The 20930-nt window shown below is 44.7% G+C and overlaps 1 protein-coding gene across 13 annotated transcripts in view; it reads right to left on the bottom strand.

Moving 5' to 3' along the window:
- Nucleotides 1-20698, bottom strand: part of MAST2 (microtubule associated serine/threonine kinase 2) — a 292830-nt gene extending 272132 nt beyond the window's left edge. For all 13 annotated transcript variants that reach the window (XM_068239556.1, XM_068239565.1, XM_068239557.1 and 10 more), the window contains exon 1: nt 20505-20698. In XM_068239556.1, coding sequence (XP_068095657.1) covers nt 20505-20618 — 114 coding nt within the window. In that variant the 5' untranslated portion in view covers nt 20619-20698. The remainder of the gene's footprint in view (nt 1-20504) is intronic.
- Between the last annotated feature and the right edge of the window lie 232 nt (nt 20699-20930).

The following is a 20930-nucleotide window of genomic DNA, read 5'->3' as shown; positions in this document are numbered from 1 at the left end:
GTCAGGTAAACTGGGGAATGATCATTTATCATCAAGAAAAGTAATAGTGATTTTAACTTTTGGATTGCCTGATTAACATCCTTATTACTGGTTTACCAGATAAAGAATTGATATTTGATTTTATGCCCGACAGTAACACAGCCTACTTGAGATTTGTTCAACATAGCTACAGGCTTATTCGCACGAGATGGTCTTTCAGCTCAGCCATCAATCTGCTAAAAAATGTAGCCAATGGCAGCTTTGTAACAAATGAGCCAGAATAGAATGTTTACCACACACTAGAAAACCACTTCATTAAGTGTCTATCAGGTGGTTGCCACCATCTCAGATGTATAGGCACCACCAAATTTATGGGAGCAGCTGATGACCGGCACCACCACATCCATGGGAGCAGCTGATAGGCAGTGGGCACTTCTCTGTAAACTGCCCAGGGAAAGAGCCCTAACTATAATGTGTGGACTCTGTGGAGCAAACCTTGCTTTACTTTGGTGCAGGAAGTGGCAGATTTACTTGAATTAATTTATAACATAAGTCACAGCTATTCTCCTTATTCCACATTTCTAATACACAATACATAATTAAAAGCACAAGTAGCAGAAGTTCACCATACTTACATCACACAATCGGAGTAGTGAAAGCCCTCCCCAGTGCTTTTATTGTTTATTTTGTTTTTATATAACTACCCCCCTCTTCAAGTGACAAACTAAATTTACATGATTAAAAATGCCACTAAATACCTTGCCTCCAATAGCAGGCTCTTGTTTCTAAGAGTACAAGAGACTGTTGTCCAAACTCCTCCCCCGCCGGCGCCTTTAACAGGAGACGGGATTAAGAGGTACATTGCCCATACCTCTCCCATGTATTGATTACACAGAGAGAGATTGTTTAAAGCGGATCCGAGATGAAAAACTAACTAGTAACTTGTCTATATATCTTATCTAAAGTTTAGATGGTTTACACAGCAAATATAGCTGCAAACAGTTTTAATAGAGTACGATTATTTATTCCTGTGATACAATGACAGCAGCCATGTTGTTTGTAAACATTACACAGAGGCAGGCTTATCTGTATCTTGAGCCATCAGCCTAATCCCCTCTCCTCCTCCCCTCTGCCTCTGAAATCAATGGCTAGTAACACATCCCCCTCCTCCTGCCCAGACTGAGCTCCCATGAGCCCTTGCTACTGCCAAGGCTCTCTGAAAATCTGTGGGTGTGGCTTTTTTAGTTTCTTGGGAATTAGAGTATTAAAACAAAAACAAAAAAGTATTTGGCTTGAGGAATGCCCTATAAACAATAGGAAAGGAACACAATTATGCAATGTGTAAAAGTTCACCTCGGATCCGAAAAAAAAAAAAAAAATAACTGGACACAGGCTTAAAAGTAGCTTAGACATTCCAGTATCCACAGTTCTGCCAATTAACAATGCCAACACTACCAGAGCTCTCCTGTTTCCGATGCCCAAGTTTTCATGTGGTTTTAAGCACGGATGTTGGTTCACTCTGCCGGTATAGAATGAGAAGTGTTTCCTTTTCCACACAGGCTTGTTATGAACAGACAGTACACAGCACAAATGGAACATTATTAAATTACTTCAGAAAAAATAGCTGGTAATAAATAATATTTTCTGCCTTCAGCATGACAATAAACAGACGCACCACATTCCCGCTCCAGCATGACAGTGGGAAGTTTCATATAAGACGCATAAGCTCAAGAGATCGGAATAAAACTGTACGAGAGAATCCCAGCTGGCTGCAGCCTGTGATATTTCCTTGTTTAAGCTTCAGATGTACAAGCATTCAAGAGCCAAGTACAGAGGACTACAGATCTACAGAAGAAAGACTCATCAGAGCCTTGGTGCTACATGCAGCTTTGCCATCTACATAACTGATGCAATGAGAGATCACAAGCAACAAAATACGCAGCACTGGGAATAGTTCTTCCCTATGTGGGCACAATGTTTGCCATCGGCTGCACTACCGGGTCTGCGGGTACACAGACGAATGCCAGATGCTGCGGATTCGCTGCCTCCCGCATGAAAACTGATGGCAATGTCAGCTCATTCGCTATTTGCCTGCGGGGAAACTGCGGATTCGGCCCGGTTTCTGTGCTAGTGGAAACGGGCCCTCAAACTTATTACAAAAGGAATGAAATCTTATGGAAAAGCAGTACGGGGGGGATAAAGGCTCTGCTTCAGGTAGTCATACACAATTAGTGTTCTCCCCAATTTTTTTTCCAGCAGGGTGGCATGAAAAAGTAGTTGGGTGGGACGCGAGTGGGAAATGCAGGGATGGCGCAACTCTGTTTACAGCATTGTAGGAGGATGAGGAGGCAAGCCGATGACAGCTGGGTGCTCACCAAAATTAGTCGGGTGGAGCACCTGGCTAAAAAGAGAGACTGAGGCGAACACTGAATTAGATGGGGAAAATAATGGACATCAACCTGATATTGTTTACCACCTTGCACTACATGATATTCGTTCTATGTAAAGCAGAATTTTGCCTTCCTAAAAAAGAAGGCAAAAACATTTGCGATTATTCAGGTTGGAGTGAGATTATGAGGTGTCCCACAGTGCAGCACTGCTGAATTGTACAGAGCCGTACTAATCCATCATGCATACAGACTGTTTCGGACTGGCTGATCCTCATCAGTGAAAACCCCAGAGTTACAGCTTTCCCAGCAAGCTCATCATGAACCAGAACTCCTAGGAGTGTGTAAGGGGCTAAATATGTACAGACCTCAGCAAAGACCTGATGCTCACTTGTACCGCTACCAGCTCTGAACTGCGTAATGCTTCTTTGTACTCAATGCTCTGCCCACAAAACCCTGTGCTCTGGTCATGCTCATCTGGAGAAAGAACAGCCTTTCCTGATTAATATCTTGATCTGCAGACTCATTCTGAATTACTGCTTAAACGGAACCTGAGCTGAGACAGATATGGTGGCAGCCATACCAATTTCCTTTTAAACAATACCAGTTGCCTGGCAGTCCTGCTGATCTTTGGCTGCAGTAGTGTCTTAATCACACACCTAAAACGAGCATAATCTTGTCTGATTTTTGTCAGAAACATCTGATCTGCATGCTTGTTTTGAAAACGATGGCCGAAAGTATTAGAGGCAAAGGATCAGCAGGATAGCCAGGTAACTGGTATTGTTTAAAAGGAAATAAATATGGCAGGCTCCACATCCCTCTCACTTTAGTTGTCATTTACGCGTGGGATTGGACTTTATTATATGAGAAATCACCAAGTTTAGCCAATTGAGCCTCTTTGCTTGCAGTGGCTGAGCCCCTATAAGCAGCCCATGATTTGGTACCCTCATAATTAAGATCTGTGGCCGTTCCCTTATTTGCCGCCTATCAATTTAGTTAATCTCCATCAGGAAATAAAATGATGTCATTGCATGGGCTGAGATTCTACCTTGATCGAAGATGAAATGAGGCCCTAGGCAAGATAGTAGCTTTGGCTCATCCTTGCGGTTTTTTTTGTAATATGCGGTGTGAGAGGGTTAAGAGAAAATGGCAATTGAGATATTGGACTCCCGCTAGGCTCCAGGCACCTGCCTAGGTTGCCTTGTGGATGATTCTGCTCTGACCTTGGGTCATACTGGGTGGGAAATTATGATACTTTCATGGTAAGTATGGCCAAACAAATGGCAAAAAGCAATGTATCTGTACATGTGGATGTGAAAAAAATATGAGGAGAATTGGCATTAAGTCGTTGATGGGGAGAAAGCACCAGCTTCTCCAATTATCCTTGTGCTGTTCAGGATATTTATAAAAACAGGTCATCTGCAAGCTTTGCTTTTGGTTTACTGAACTTAGGCAGAACTGGGTCAGGGATGTGTAGAAGTGATTTTGTGGGAGACTGGAGCTCCACTTCTGAAAGAGGAGAGGACGATGCCACGTGAAAGGGATACAGACAAAAAAAGAAGCGGTCAGAAATGGAAGCAAGACTGTTAAACCAATAGAGTAATTATATCACATCTGAAGGCATGATGACAAGTATGACCTACCAACACTGCCTGTGCTGCAGCCTATCAGCACTGTCCACTGAAGGGCACTTTCTTGAGGAGTGGAAATTTCCTATCTGGCCTATTATACAGTAACTTAAAGGTTTGCAAGAATATGATAGATAGCAGTGATAGCGTTTGTTCAATGACAAATCATGAATGTGCAGAGGCTGGAAAGGACAAAAAGGGAAACTAATCAGAAACGCCATTAAGAAGGAACAACAACAATACAAGAACAGCACTGATAAGATTGTAGAGGAATCCAGGAGGCAGGCATGGCTTCCTCTATACTGGGGTTATCTCACACAATCCATCGATCCTCATGCAGACATGGCACACTAGTAGATTTGCTTTGTCCCTGTGTATGATTTTTATAAATCTGCTATTGGTAATGCTGAACAACGAGACATTAATGACTGGTGCTTTCCGGATCACATGATCAGGCCGGAAAAAGAAGGGGGAAAAAAATGGAAAATCATTTCCCATGCAGAGGAAGATGGTAAATGCAGGAAGTTTAAAGGTGCTGGAGGACGAGACCTCTAGAAATTACACACAGCGGCAGATCGCCAGGAAATGTTGGTGCCTTGCCCGGGCATCCAGAGAGCTGACAACATCTGTGTGAACAGTGCTGCCCCGAGGACAGAGGGGGGGCAGGCAGGGCACACACCAGAGTGTAGCTTACCCAACTAGCACAAGAATACAAAGTGCAACAAAACAGAGCGCAACTTATCCAGCTGTGTCACGTCATCACTAACACAAAAAGCTGTCTCTGTTAGAAGGAAAATACAGACAACGACTCATGGAATAAGAGGTTTTCATCAACAAATTAAGTGTGAACTTTGCAAATCAATGTCTATGTGAGCTGTAACTAGTTCTAGAGTCTGTATCATTTAGATTACCATTTGGGGGGGGGGGGGGGGGGTTGTGTTTGACTATGTAAACATTTTTGGAGTTGTGAATTATAAATACCACAGATATTTTGATCCATATATTATAAAATCCTCTGAAGTGTATTCAATTAGTGCACAAACATTTAAAAAATCTGGTCTTGGTTCATAGTGCAGAGATTGGTTATAAGTAATCCATAAATCTCCAATTATAATCCACTTCGGTACCAGCGATATCTGGAGCTTTAAGGCGGATCCGAGATGAAAAACTAACTATAACAAGTAACTTGTCTATATATCTTATCTAAAGTTTAGATAGTTACCACAGCAAATCTAGCTGCAAACAGCTTCAATAGAATATGAATATTTCTTCCTGTGATACGACAGCAGCCATGTTGTTTGTAAACATTAAACACAGGCAAGCTTATCTGCATATTGAGCACTCAGCCTGTGAAAAAAACCTAATCCCTCTTTCTCCCCTCTGCCTCTGAAATCTCTGGCTAGTAATACCTCCCCCTCCTCCTGCCCAGACTGAGCTCCCATGAGCCTTTGCTACTGTCTGAAAATGCCTTGGCTCTCTGAAAACCTGTGGGTGAGGCTTGTTTAGTTTATAGAGAATTAGGGCTTGTTTCCACTGTTGCGTCGCGATTTCGCCGGCATTCCGACGCTTGTAAAAACGCATGCGGATGCGTTTCCACGTGCGTTTTACCCGCGATTTCGCGTGCGATTTCGCATGGCAGGGTGCCATGCGAAATTAACCATGACACTGCCAGGGCAAAATAAAATTGAAAAAGGTGCGAAATCGCACACGAAATCGCGGGTAAAAACGCATGTAACAAACGCATGCGTTTTTACTATTAAATACATTAGCGGCGATTCGCATGCATTCCACTCGCAGGCGAATTCGTTGGCTCTTTTGTGCGTTTTTTTACCGCTGAAAAAAACGCACCTCAACAACGCTACAGTGGAAACAGGCCCATCCACTTGCATTACATGTGCGAATCCGCATGCATTGGACGCATGCGGATTCGCGATAGTGGGAACGAGCCCTAAGAGTATTAAAACAAAAAAGTATTTGGCTTAAGGAATGCCCTATAAACAATAGGAAAGGAACACAATTATGCAATGAGTAAAAGTTTATCTCGGATCCACTTTAACCTCCCTGGCAGTACGCAGTTTGAGGCTGCGTCCGCAGAAGGGATTTTTGGAATAAAACTAGTTATAAAGCTCGTAGCTAGCATTAGGCTAGCTACCTGTGTCCCCCAAGTCCCCCGCCACCTATCTGATCCCCCCGATCGCCGCCGGCAATATTTACCCAGCCGCGATCCCGCGAGAGCTGCAGCTTCACCATTTAGCTTCAGTCGTCGCTATAGCGATCGGGGGAGAGCGGAGGGACTTGGAGGGCATAGTTAGCTAGCCAAGAGCTAGCTTAAAGAGAATCTGTATTGTTAAAATCGCACAAAAGTAAACATACCAGTGCGTTAGGGGACATCTCCTATTACCCTCTGTCACAATTTCGCCGCATTAAAAGTGGTTAAAAACAGTTTTAAAAGGTTTGTTTATAAACAAACAAAATGGCCACCAAAACAGGAAGTAGATTGATGTACAGTATGTCCACACATAGAAAATACATCCATACACAAGCAGGCTGTACACAGCCATCCTTTTGAATCTCAAGAGATCATTTGTGCGTTTCTTTCCCCCTGCAGCTATCTTCCACTGAAGTGTCAGGCTATTTCTTCCTGCAGAGTGCAGACAGCTGTGCCTGTATGTAATTCCTCAGTATGTGAAAGCCCAGCCAGCTCAGAGGAGGATTTATCCAGCTTTTAAAAAAGACAATAGAACAGAGAGAAGCTGCACTAATCTAAATATCACACAGGCAGTGTGCAGAGAGCGGCCTGGATGTGGGAGTTCATAGCAGAACCACAACACTGAAGAACTTGGCAGCCTTCCAGACACAGGCCTGACAAGTCTGACAAGAGAGAGATAAGTGGATTTATTACAGAGATGGTGATAGTAGAATGTGCTGCAGTAAGCCAGAACACATTAGAATAGCTTTTGGAACTTGTAGGATGATAAAAAACAGGATGCAACTTTTGTTACGGAGTCTCTTTAAGGATAAACAACAAATTTCATTTTATCTTACCGCCAGGGAGGTTAAGGACAGAGACCTCTGGTACGAACAACAGGGCCTACCAACGTCCCACCATACTGACTCGGCGCTCTCCAATCACTGAAGCTCACTCTCTCTGCTGTCGCTATGACAGCAGAGATCTGTGAGACGGTCAGGAGCCGGTTTCATTGGCACCTGACTCTGTGAGCAATGTGAGCCAATGAGGTTGGCTGACATTGATCACAGGGTCAGGAGCCAATGAAATCGGCTCCTGACTGTCTCACAGAGCTCTACTGTCATACCGACAGCAGGGTGAGTGAGCTGTAACAGTGAGAGGCAGCAGAATGGAGCTACATCCTGCCTATTTGTGCTCCTCCCCTCCCTATCTACTGCATGTAACAACAAAAAAGGTGATAACTTAAAGGAGTCAGTCAATATGTGCCTCCCCATGAAATACTTACGCGGGGCTTCCTCCAGCCCTTTGCAGCCGACATGTCCCGCACAGCATCTCCGCTCGCAGCCGCAAGCCCGGGGTCACAGCCGGTGCAGAGGCCGAGCTCGAGGTCATCCTTACTGCTCCTGCATGAAGCGCCGCTGTCAATAAAGACCACGATGTCCACAGTGTACTGCGCAGGCATAGTAGTTCTGAGCAGTACAATGAGGACATCATGGACTTGATTGACAGTGGCGCTCGCGCAGTAGAGGAGGTCAGCCTCTGCAGAGGCGGGGACCCTGGGCCACTGGCTGTGAGCGGAGATGCTACGTGGGACTTGTCAGCTGCAAAGGGCTGGAGGAAGCCCCGAGTAAGTATTTCATGGGGTAGCACATATTGACTGGATGACTCCTTTAAAAAAAACTGACAATTTCCTGGGGCTTCTATCTGCCCCTGCAGCCGTCATGTCCCCGCCGCCAGTCCCGGTCCAATTGATCTAGACGATCAACTGAGGCTGCCGCGCAAGTGCTCGCTCCCGCTGCGTCATCTTGAGCTTAGTGTGCAGGCACAATACGATAAAACCTCATACTGCGCCTGCGCAGTAAACTTCCGGACACACGAGCGGGAGAGAGCATTATTCGTCTAGTTAGACGAATAATAGACTGGTGCCAGCGGCAGGGAACGGAGGATCGTAGGAGGACGGGGCGGAACATGACAGCTGCAAGGAGCTGATAGATAAACCAGGTAAGTGTCAGTTTTTGTTTTTTGCATGATCCATAGAACCCCTTTTAAATACTGATTGATGTATGGTGATAAGTTTTCACGTGCCTTATCATCACCAGCATGATCTTAGTGGATTGTGGCCTTATGCTAGGTACACGTGATGAGACTTTCTGGCAGTTTTACTGCCAGATCGATTATTTCAAACATGTCCAATCTTATTTCCGATTGATTTACTGATAGGAGTGAACGGAAAATCGATCGGATATCAGATCAGACATGTTGAAAATAATCGATCTAGCAGTAAATCTGCCAGAAAATCTCTGTGTGTATCAGGCATTAGATGAAGAATAAACCAGGGCTGTGGAGGTACAAAAATCGTCCGACTGACTCCTCAGTTTAGGATTCCACCGACTCTGACTCCTCGACTCCGACTCCTCTAATTTGCATATTACAATCTTGTTGATTGAAAGTATGTAACATGAAATTCGTCTCTTAACTGCCAACGCTTAGGAATTTTAAAAGACAACTGAAGTGAGAAGGATATGGAGACTGCCATATTTATTCCCTTTAGTCATAGACTAAAACTAGTCCTTGGTAAGAGTACTTGTGAAAGGTACAGACCGGAACAAAGAACATCTATCAGGCCCTAGGCAATGTAACTGTGGGTACATGTAAGAGTGATGTGCAGGTACTCTGCAGGGGACTAAGGGGATTCTTCCTCTATTACACATTCTTCATGCACAATCTGAACCAGGTTTATGGGTGATAGACTACACCTCTGTGTTCAATGTGCACAGAATTCTCAGTGGATTCCCTGCAGCTCTGTGGGGAGTGCATATGTAGAGTATAGTACTACTGTGTAACAAAGTAAACCTGAGAGATGAAATTAAAGTTTTATGCATACCTGGTGCTTCCTCCAGCCCCCTTCAGGCTAATCAGTCCCTCGCTGTTCTCCTCCGCCACCTGAATCTTCGGCTATGAGTCCAGATACTTGAGCCAGTCTGGTGTAGTGCGCATGCACACACTCCGCCGCCAGGTGCGTACTACACCTGCGAAGCACTATTGCGCAGGTGCAGAACGCTCCTGGCTGTGGAAGCGGCATGCGGCCGGACTGCGCTGACTGGCTGAATTACCAGGACTCATAGCAGAAGATCCAGGTGGTGGAGATGGACAGTGAGGGACTGATTAGCCTGAAGGGGGCTGGAAGAAGCCCCAGGTATGTATAAAACTTTTCTTTTCATCCTTCTCAGGTACCATTTAATTCGTAGTCACCAAACCAAATTTTAACATATCAAATTATTTGATTTCATGAGCAGAGAGTGCGTACATTTGCATAAATCAGAATCAACGCAGAATTATTTCCATCTCATTGACCATCTCTATTAGTGACACGGCTACACATCAGGCTTTATACTTACAGCATAGAGGTTATTTAGTATATATAAGAGATTCCTGTGTACACATCATATATAGTCACAATCAGATATGCATATCTGACTTTAAAAATACGGGAACTGCTTTATTGAAGCAGCACAAGTAACTAATTTTGATTGGTTTATTTCATTTTTGTGGACTAAGCACAGCTATTACTGTATGTATATATTATTTATGATGACTATTATCTGAGAAAGAACATTTTATCATATTTTCTATATTAATTACAGTTTAAATTCATTAGGAGTCGGAGCATTTTTTTCCCGACTCCAGGCACCCAAAATTGCCCCGGCTCTGACTCCACAGCCCTGGAATAAACCAGGGGTGACCAAATCAATACAGAGTCCAGATGCCAGTCAATGCAACTCAGAAGTCAAAAGGATTTTATTTAGGAGCCAGTCCCACAAAGTTGGGCATGAGCTGTAATTTTCATGGCGTATAAACTGCCTGGCTCCTGGGATTTCTCCAGCCTTGGAACAAAAGAGTTGTGACCATTTAAAAAAAAACAACAATCGTAAACAATGAGAAAAGCATCTCTTGGGTGTCACAGGATCAAGTGACTGATAATTTCTGGACACGATAACATCTGTAATAACTGGTGATCAAGACAAGCTATTATTATGTCTGCAGTCATTACCCAGCAACAGTGTCCTTCCCGCCTCACACAGCTTCCAGGGACACCTCCAATACATCACTAGCTGAGAAACCAAATTAAACAGTCATCAACCATCTGGCTCCTGAATCCCTCAGCCCAGAGGGTAGACCACACCTGATCTATAATACAATGACAGCATACTGGTAGGCCTAGTGCACACCAGAGCGGTTCTGCTGCAGTTTGCGATCCGCTTGCGGGTGCGGATCCGCTAGGGTAATGTATTTCAATGGGCTGGTGCACACCAGAGCGGGAGGCGTTTTGCAGGAACGCATACTCCCGGGCTGCTGCAGATTTTGGATTGCGGATGCGTTTAAGCCTCAATGTTAAGTATAGGAAAAACGGCACTTCAGAGCGGTTTGCCAGGCGTTTTTTGTTACAGTAGCTGTTCAGTAACAGCTTTACTGTAACAATACATGAAATCTACTACACCAAAAACGCTTCACAAAACGCTAGCTGAAACGCTACAGAAAAAGAAAAAAAAAGTGTTTCAAAATCTGCTAGCATTTTGCGGATCTGCTAGCGGTTTTTGGTGTGCACTAGGCCGTAGAGAAGAGTATACACAGCAAAGGATAGCAACCCATTCACAATCTTCTGCCAAGCCTGCACTGCAATTGTAACTTGGGGGGGGGGGGGGGAAGATTAAACACTTTCTCATCCCTTTAATATACTTTGCATGACAGGAGACTCAGGGCTGTCTATGGAAGGGCGTGTCTAGTTTCCTCCAACATCCACTTTTCATTCACCCTCATCTAGATGAATTGGACAATTTTCCTAGATTAATTTATTTTTTCATCAACTGGCCTCCCAGTAATTATTCACTCAAGTGAAAGAGCATCAAGAGGAATGAATTAACATGTTAGCAATGCAGATTTGACAGGAAGGCTTCATTCACACATTTACAAATGCCTGTGTTTTTCACACCAGTCTGCATGTGGAAATGTGTGTCTGCCACAGAGGAACATTGTATAATGCATGTTCATGAATGCTAGCAAGTCAATGCACATACTCATTACATTTTGACTGACATCTTTGTGTAATGTAGATTTTTGTTCCTCACTTTCAGCAATGCAAATTTGGAGATACAATAAGAGTTAGTTCATCATACTACATGATATTCCTGGAGTCTGATGGAGCTATACAGCTCTAGCAATACGACAGAATGTGAAATGCCACGTTCTCAGCAAGGCCTGAACACACAACAATCTTGGTGCTGGCTGGCTCTTCTCTACAAGTCCTGCTTCAAGCTTTTTGGTGGTGCAGAGCAGACTAGTGATCCGACCTCCATAGGCAAAGCAAAATCACTAGCAAGAAGCAGTCAACAACTCATTGGCCTCAATTTACTAAGATCATGCTGGAGATAAGGCAAGAGAAAACTTACCTCCACATAGTGAGAGAGTTATCTTATCTCTTCATTCCTTACGTTACCTCCTCTGTAGTTCAATTTACCTCCTCTGTAGTTCATTTACCTCCTCTGTAGTTCATTTCCCTCCTCTGTAGTTCATTTACCTCCTCTGTAGTTCATTTACCTCCTCTGTAGTTATTTTCACATGCAGTTAATGAACAGCCTGTCTTTAACTCTGGAGTTATTTTAAGGATTGAAGAGTTAACTTAAAGACAGAAGAGTTAACTTTAGGTTTGCATGAGGTAAAATGTTTCCTGAATACTACATGCCTTATCACCATGGTAACAACTCTAGAACAGTTATTAAAGACAGGAGATAAGCTTAGTGAATTGAGGCAGTGTCAAGTCAGGGCTCGTTTCCACTATAGCGAATCTGGATTCACATAGGCAATGTAAGTGGATGGGGCTGTTTCCACTTGTGCGGCTGCGGGAGCGTTTTTTAGTGCGGCAGAGCCGTCAGATTTCGCGTGCGAGAGGAATGCACACGAATCGCTGCTAATGCTTTTAAATAGGGAAACTGCATGCGGGTTGAGCATGCGGTTTTTGCCGCGATTTCGCATAGGTATAATGTTAATTTACACAGGCAGTGACATGGTTAAATTCACACATACCCTTACCTATGCGGAATCGCATGCGAAATCGCGGCAAAACCACATGCGGAATCGCACCCGCATGCGATTTCGTCCGCGGTGGAATGCAAGTGATTCCGCACCGCAACAGTGGAAACGAGCCCTCAGTGACTGCTAAAAGCGTCAGTCAGAGCTGGTAAAACACCTGCTAAAAACACCAGTCAGCATCAAGCAGGTCCTGCAAAAGCACCAGTCAGAGCTTCCAATGTGAATGGGCCTTCAATACGTGGAGCTACCACAACACAATCATTTAAAAAATACAGGTTGTATTCCTATCAATTCCTATGGACTAGATAAAATCCATTACTGTACAAAAAGTGGTGTATGCTTTAGATCTAATTTTTAAAACACCTGTCCTCAGGCCTCACTGTGCACAATTCACGGTTTTCCTGAGGCCCTGTTAGAACAAGTTTTCCAGGCCACTTTTCCAAGGACATCTACAAAACATGAACTCGGTAAGGAATGGGACTAGACATACTTTCTGCAACATCGATGTAGTTTTTGGCCAGTGTTACGCTAAGAAAATAAGCTGCTGCTAATGCTTCTTTTGAATGACCGATATTTCAGCTTGAGAAGTCAGAACATCTAAGCTCTATACTTTTTGCTGAATACAAGACCTTGCTTTTTTTCTTTCTGACCACCAAAGTCTTATGAAGAGTTTCCCAATATTGACTACACTTAACCAGGGCTTTGGAATCGGTACAAAAATCATCCAACTCCTCCATTTATGAAACCGCCGACTCCAACTCCAGGTACCCAAAATGGCTCCGACTCCTTAGCCTAATACTTACCAGAGCTGTGGATTTTTGTACAAAAATCATCCAACTCAGACTCCTCAAAAATGAAATGAAAACGCAAGACTCCAACTTAAAGGAGAACTGTAGAGAGAGGTGTATGGAGGCTGCCATATTTATTTCCATTTAAGCAATACCAGTTACCTGGTTATCCTGCTGATCCTCTGCCTCTAATACTTTCAGCAATAGCCCCTGAACAAGCATGCAGCAGATCAGGGTTTTTCTGACAATTTTGACAGATATGACAAGATTAGCTGCATGCTTGTTTCTGGTGTGATTCAGATACTTCTTCAGCCAAATAGATCAGCAAGGCTACCAGGTAACTGGTATTGCTTAAAAGGAAATAAGTATGGCAGCCTCCATATCCCTCTCACTACAGTTCTCCTTTAACTACTGAGCAACAGCTTCGCAATACATTTTTGGGGCGGACAATGGGGCCTATGACTCTACATCCATAGATTATATAAAATATAAAAACTGATACACTGATCTACACAGTCTGTCACTCTGCAAATCATACTTCCCTGCCACATATTTTATATAGCAGAGGCATCTGATCCATACCACCCCCAATTCATGCACGCTGCACGCAAACAGGATTTGCCTCAGATCATTTTTTATTTTTTAAATTTGCTTCTGGATTTCACACTTGAGCAAATCCACACCACATTGTATTAAAACGCTCTGCAACTCACAATTGTACGTCAAAATGGGAAATCATCTGTGATCCCCGCAGATGCAAGTTTGATACTTCCATGTGTCTGTGGCGCCAGGAAATTTGGGCGCAGGGTGAAGCAAAAAACAGTTCACCCTGCTCCCGCAAAAGTCCCAACGGAGTTAATTAATAATCCCCCTCCAGGTCGCCATGGACACGGGAAATACTTAATTCGGCTTTCAGCTATTGCTGGTGGCAAAATTACGCAGTTTTTATGTTATTACTGTCTGAGCACTGCTACAGCCGTAATTCACATTGTTGCATATGGCAGCGCATGGTGCGCCCAAATTTCCAGAGCCCTTTTCGCCTGTCTCGCTCTGTAGTACCTAGAGCCTGCACACTACAAAGCCAAAACCATTAACAGCAAACTAGTAAAAAAATATTTGCAAAAGACAAAATTGATAAAAGGTCTACAAAAGATTGAAGAATCCATAAGGTTTTGCGTAGGTTTATTTTGGAAGGTGTTTTGTATACAACAGGAATATCTGCATATGGATGGAGCTCTGTGCATTTTTCACATGTTGCAAGGTGCTCAAAATAAGAACACTTAAACATGCATTTCTAATGGTGTGTACACACTTGAAAGATTAATGAAAGATCTTAGACCGGTTTTACCCCCTTGCATGTAGTATGAAAGCCATACTCTACACAGTCTATTCTATTTAGCTGAACTCCCCATCAGATAAAAATCTTTGCAAGATGCTGAACAGAAAGATGCTGTACACATTCAAAAGATCTGTTCCTGCAAAATATCTGCAGATCCTCATACACACCTTGTTTAACAGACATTCATCTGCAGATGCGATCCACCAGGATGGATCTTCAGATCTGCAGAGGATTGTCAGATATGCAGATGAATGTCTGTTAAACAAGGTGTGTATGAGGATCTGCAGAGGATATAGACTATGAATGCATTTTGCAGGAACAGATCTTTTGAATGTGTACAGCATTTTGCAAAGATTTGTATCTGATGGGGAGTTCAGCTAAATAGAATACACTGTGTAGGCAAGGCTCTCATACTACATGGAAGGTGGTAAAATTGTACTAAGATCTTTCATTAATCTTTCAAGTGTGTACACACCATAAAGGCAACAATGCAAAGAATATCAAGCAATCGTCATTCAGACCTCAGAGCCAACAGATGGCCACAGTTTTGACAAAAGATGGCAAGCTTTTGAATCCAGCGCCTGAACTCACACAAAGCCTTGGAGATGATCAATGCAAATATAGAGAATGGGTAATCCAGATACGAGGGGGGTAAAAAAAATAAAGCATTCACAATGATAAATGCATATTCCAGAAATAGTCTCCACCCCACTTAAAAAAGGAAGGGCTGCTGCATTCCGAAGACAGAAAAAAAAAAAAAACACTGCAGTGGACAGATCAATTGTGGCAATTACATTTCACATATTATCAAGAGAAAAGCCGCAAGATTTTAGCATCTCAGCAGGAGCTCAGCACTTTTTGCTTGAGAAGAAGTATAGAGTCCTATACATGAAGGAAAATCATATGCTAAGCCAGCTGTGCCCAAACTACGGCCCGCGGGCCATTTGTGGCCCGCGAGGCCAGTTTCTGTGGCCCGCGCGGCGGTGTCTTGCGGAGGGGGAGAGGATCAGGTGGTATTGCGTAGTTATAGTATCGGCGTAGTCCCGCGCATACACCAGCGTGTGCTCGTATTCAGCCCCGGGTAGCGCTAGGATAGTTAGAAAGCCTCGCTCATTGGTTACTGCAGGAACCTTCCTCCAATAGGAATCAGCCTAATTCCTATTGGAGGAAGGTTCCTGCAGTAACCAATGAGCGAGGCTTTCTAACAATCCCAGCGCTACCCGGGGCTGAATACGGAGCACATGCTGGTGTATGCGCGGGCGAACGCCGATACTATAACTACGCAATACCACCTGATCCTCTCCCCCTCCGCAGGACACCTCGGGCAGCCCCCTCAGCCCCAGGCAGAGCCGACAGCCCCCTCAGCCCCAGGCAGAGCCGACAGCCCCCTCAGCCCCAGGCAGAGCCGACAGCCCCCTCAGCCCCAGGCAGAGCCGACAGCCCCCTCAGCCCCAGGCAGAGCCGACAGCCCCCTCAGCCCCAGGCAGAGCCGACAGCCCCCTCAGCTCCAGGCAGAGCAGACAGCCCCCTCAGCCCCAGGCAGAGCAGACAGCCCCCTCAGCCCCACACAGAGCTGACAGCCCCCTCAGCCCCACACAGAGCTGACAGCCCCCTCTGCCCCACACAGAGCTGACCGCCCCCTCAGCCAGCACACTACAGGCAGGCCACATGTGGGTAATTAGGCCTGTTCCTCCTCAGCAGAGCTGACAGCCTCCTCAGCCAGCACACTACAGGCTGGACTCTGATACCATTGCTGCATTAATCTGCCCTGTGCATACACCCAGGTACCGTACTGGACTCTGATACCATTGCTGCATTAATTTGCCACAAACTTTTCATTAAGAAAATGCGCATCAAATGGTGAGTACAACAATTCTTATATTGTCGTTTTCATTCCATTTCCAACGCCATGTTAACTGTTACTAGAAAAATGTTAAAAGTTTTACATCAAATTTTGTATGCATGTGTTCCGGCCCTCGAGATTTTTCTTGATTTGAAGATCGGCCCTCGGGCAAAAAAAGGTTGAGCACCACTGTGCTAAGCAAATGATATGCAGCTTGGAATTGGGCCCATCAAAGGCACTTCCTGACCATTTAGGCCTGCCCAGTCCCACTCTGCACAAAATCTACATTACTAAAATCCCATCATTGACCATCTCTAGATCTGTGATTACATAGGGAAATGGAGATATTTATGTATCGATGGGATTATACTCAATCGTCTGAGATGAAAAAGAGAGGAGCTTTTCACATGAAAATGTTTACTCTAAACCTGCTATCAAAGCAACACAAGACTCACATTTCAAGTAAACCTTAAAAAAAAAAAAAAAAAAAAAAAGGAAAAAAAAAGAGGAAATTTACCTAGATAGAGTGAAGCCTCTGGACAGTCCAGCGGCTTCATGTGTCCTCCTCGACAGCATGCTGCTGCCCGGGACCCTCTGAAAGTTCTGGGCTTAACTCCCCTTTGTAAACGAGAATGGCTGCACTGTGCCTGCGCAAATTAGGCTGCGTCTGAGCAGTAGCATAGAGCTGCTCAAGGACAAGCGGCTTTGGCTCACTGCACAGGCGCACCCATACTCTCACAGACTCAGCACTGCTGCGCTCGCTCACAAAGGGGAGCGGGGTCACAAGAGCATACTAACAAGCCCTTGTCAGAGGGCCCATGCTTGGCAACTGTGGGGTCAATGAGGAGATTAAGAGCCTCTGAACTAAAGAATTTATGAACTGCAGACAATTTTATTTACATGATATACTAACCATTTCAGGCAACAATACTGTTCCCCCATATTAGTACCTTTAATGAAGAAATGCAACAATAATTTGGAAACTAGGCATAGACTTAATCACAGTACAGACAAATGTATTTATTCACAGTTTTACATTTGAGCCAAGAGGGATAGGATTTTGTTTCAAAAGCATGGAGAGCGGCTGCAATTTAGGGGTAAAGGGAAGTTGCACCATTAAGACAATAGAGGTGGGTGGGAGTTTAGGAAACAGGATTACTTTCACATATTACAGGGAGATTTCCCACACATGGGGATATGGGAGAAAAGGTTGAACGGTTATGGAGGAAAAACAGAAAGGTTTTTTTTTTTTCTTCAAATCTATTTTTTTTTTCAGTCTGAAGAACTATAAGGCCCCGTTCACTCCGAAATCGTCGGCAAAACGCTCAAGCGCTAGCGCTTTTGAAAGCGCTATTGCAATAGAAACCTATGGGCCCGTTCTCACTTGGGCAATTAACGCAAATTGCTCAAAAAAAAATTTGTATCCTGCACCATTTTCAGGCGATTTTCCAGGTATCGCGTTCAGAGCTACAGAAACGCTAATCGCGATCGCGGAAAATCGCCCCAAGTGTGAATGGCGATTTTTGCCATTAATCGCCAAAAATTGCCAGGGCAAAACGCTAGCAAAAACGCTAGCGTTTTGGAAGTGCGAATGGGGCCTAAGAAGGGACTGAATTGCAACATAGCATGGGGATATCAGATTTGGGAGCTGCTGATTAATTAACATTCGGTTTAAAATGTTGGTCCCAAAGCTGATCAGCTCTGTGCAAAGACCTGTACTTATATAGTTTCCTGGAGATGACAGAAATACTAAAACCCGGTTCACATTAGCGTTAAAAAGCGGAACGTATGCTGTACAAACGGAGTGGATGCAAACGGATCCAATGTTAACCAATGGAACCATTCACATGCGTCAGTTCATACGGATCCGTTCCGTACATTCCGCTGGACGGACCACAAATTTGCTGCAGTACCAAATATTCCTGACTGCTGAGCTTAGCATACCAGAAACAGAAGAAAAAGCCCTGCATTGGGAAACGGAACGTTTCTTCACACTAGTTCAGAGGGCATCCACGGGGGGTGGGAGGGATGTGGGGACGCAAACCTGAGCGGGCGGGTGAGGGAGGGTGCAGCAGCCAGGCAGGTGGGTGAGCGAAGGTGCAGCAGCCGGATGGGTGAGCGAGGGTTGAAACATACCGAATGGTCTATTGAAGCCGGTGGTAGAGAGGGTTTCAGGCATCAGTCTTATTCCGCGTCATGTGACTACAAGACGCGTCATGTGACTAGTCACATGACGCGTCTTGTAGTCACATGATGCGGAAGAAGACAAAGCCTAAAACCCTCTCTACCGCCGGCATCAATAGAACATTCGGTACGTTTTAACCCTCACTCACCCACCCACCCGGCTGCTGCACCCTCCCTCACCCACCTGGCAAACGGAGTGAAAACCGATCCGATCGATGATCAGATCCGTTTGCCAGTGTGCACCAAGCCATCCTTATCCAGTGAAGCGGAGACCGGATCTGCTGTACCAGATCAGTTTAGCTTGATCTGTTGGCTTTATGCGATGTGTACCGGGCCTTATGGACTTATCAAAAAGCTCATCTCTAAAGCCTTGTTCACACTATGCCTGTTGTGTTGTACAAGAACACAATGGCCCATAGCCTACTAGCTTTTCTCCTGAGTTTGTTCCAGGAGATATTTTCAAACTTTACTAATAAAATAACTTTAAAGCTCACACCATGCAAGAAAGTAAGTTTTATATTACTTTTGACCTACATTTTAGTACTTTTTTTTTTTTTTTTTTTTTTATTTGCGAGGTGCTGAAAAGTTATTTTTTAAATAAAATTAGAACTTATCTCCTGAGAGAAAATTCAGTAGAAAAAGTTAATTGGATAAAGAATTATGTGTTAGCTGGCACATGCAAACACACAGCCCATACAACTCAATGGGCTTATTCACATTTCTGCACGGCAAAGGACTGCATTATCCTAACATACTGTCTACAACTCAAAGGTGCTGGTCTATGTGGGAGAGTGTCTACAACAGGCATGGGCAAACTTGGCCCTCCAGCTGTTGAGGAACTACAAGTCCCACAATGCATTGCAGGAGTCTGACAGCCACAGTCATGACTCAAGGGCAAATGCATTGTGGGATTTGTAGTTCCTTAACAGCTGGAGGGCCAAGTTTGCCCATGCCTGGTCTAAAAGAACAAATATAGAGGTAATAGATGGGGTGATCAGGAAGTATAAGGGAGAGAGACATGAGGATAAAAGTTAGAAACTTACGGATATGTCTTAGGGTAGTGTTCCCCAACCCTGTCCTCAGGGCCCACCAACAGTACATGTTTTGCAGAAAACCACAAACATGCACAGGTGAGGTAATTAGTGTCTCAGCAGAGCTGATTAACTACCTCTGTGGATTTCCACAAAACATGCACTGTTGGTGCACTGTTGCCCAGAAGGGGCAGGCGTGTGCGTGCAGGCAGGTGCGCGTGCGAGATGGGTGCACAGCGGGCGCGCGCATGCACGCAGCAGTATTAGTGACAGACCTAGCTCGTTTTTAAAGTCACTGATATACCGTATATGTAATTAAAAAAAATGACAAGAGTGGGGAAGAACATACATGGGGATGATGGACAGACACTAAAGTAGTAATGGGGGTTTACAGATGGGTGATGATGGAGCATAAGCAGAGGAGGGATTTGGGGTTGATGGGTGGAGGCATGGAGGAATGTATGTGTGCATGGAGAATAGTGGAGGGCATATATGGGGCTGAGGAAGAAAATAAAGATAGAGAGACATATTGTACATGGGTTGAGCAGTGTTGCCAACTCATCGCTTTAAATACAGACGCTTATGAATTATACATGTCTTGTGGCTAGCTAGATGGAGTTTAGGCATTGATTATGTGTGCGAAGCCCCAGAACCTGTATAACTTAGATGTGTCAGTATTTAAAGGGATGATTTGGCAACCCTGTGGTTGAGGGTAGTGTAGATAAGGGTAGCGGAGGGTGGAGGGGGATGATTTGGGTGGGGGGGAGGACGGGTTCTGGTTGGGGGGTAGAGGAAGTATGACAGTGAATGGGGAGGAACATACATGGGGATGATGTATAAGAGTAATGCAGGACATATATGGGGTTGTAAAGAGCACATACTGTATATAGGACTATAAGAAATAATAGGGACCAGTACTGTATTCAATACAGACTAAGGCGAGATAACCCCATCACTCTGTACTACCGCCTGCTGAGGGAATGTCCATATGGGGAAGATAAAGGGCAGGTTATCAGTGGGTATGAGACGAATAAGCTATCCGGTCATTACCTGCTCCTTGGCGCCCCCCGGTGTCGCCTTCTCCTCACTCCTCCCTCCCGCATGGGTGAGCCGAGTGCCCCCCTCGGTGCCCGGCTTCTCCTGACTGACCCGGGCTTTCCTCATCTTGCCGCTCTCACCCGGCGGGCACCATGTCTGCCGCTTAGTAAGATCACTCCGCTGCCCGCCAGCCGGAACTACTTCCCATCCTGTCACCGCTACTGCAGCAGGGGGCGGGAACTTCGACGTACACAAGGGGCGAGACATTGCGCCTAGCAACTCGCTCCTGCCTTCGCCCTGATTCGCTGCTGATGCCTCTTCGTCACCTCAACGCTGAGCTTCAATAAGAAGAGAACAACAGTGCCACCCCGTGCCTCATATCTCTTACTGCCACTACCTTAGCTTCCACCTCTGTGTACCTCTAACTGGTGCCTCATT

This window comes from Hyperolius riggenbachi, chromosome 6 (genome assembly GCF_040937935.1).
Source record: "Hyperolius riggenbachi isolate aHypRig1 chromosome 6, aHypRig1.pri, whole genome shotgun sequence".
NCBI classification, from domain to species: Eukaryota; Metazoa; Chordata; class Amphibia; order Anura; family Hyperoliidae; genus Hyperolius; species Hyperolius riggenbachi.
Note: the sequence above shows the minus strand (reverse complement) of the source record. Positions and strands in the feature narration are given on the sequence as shown.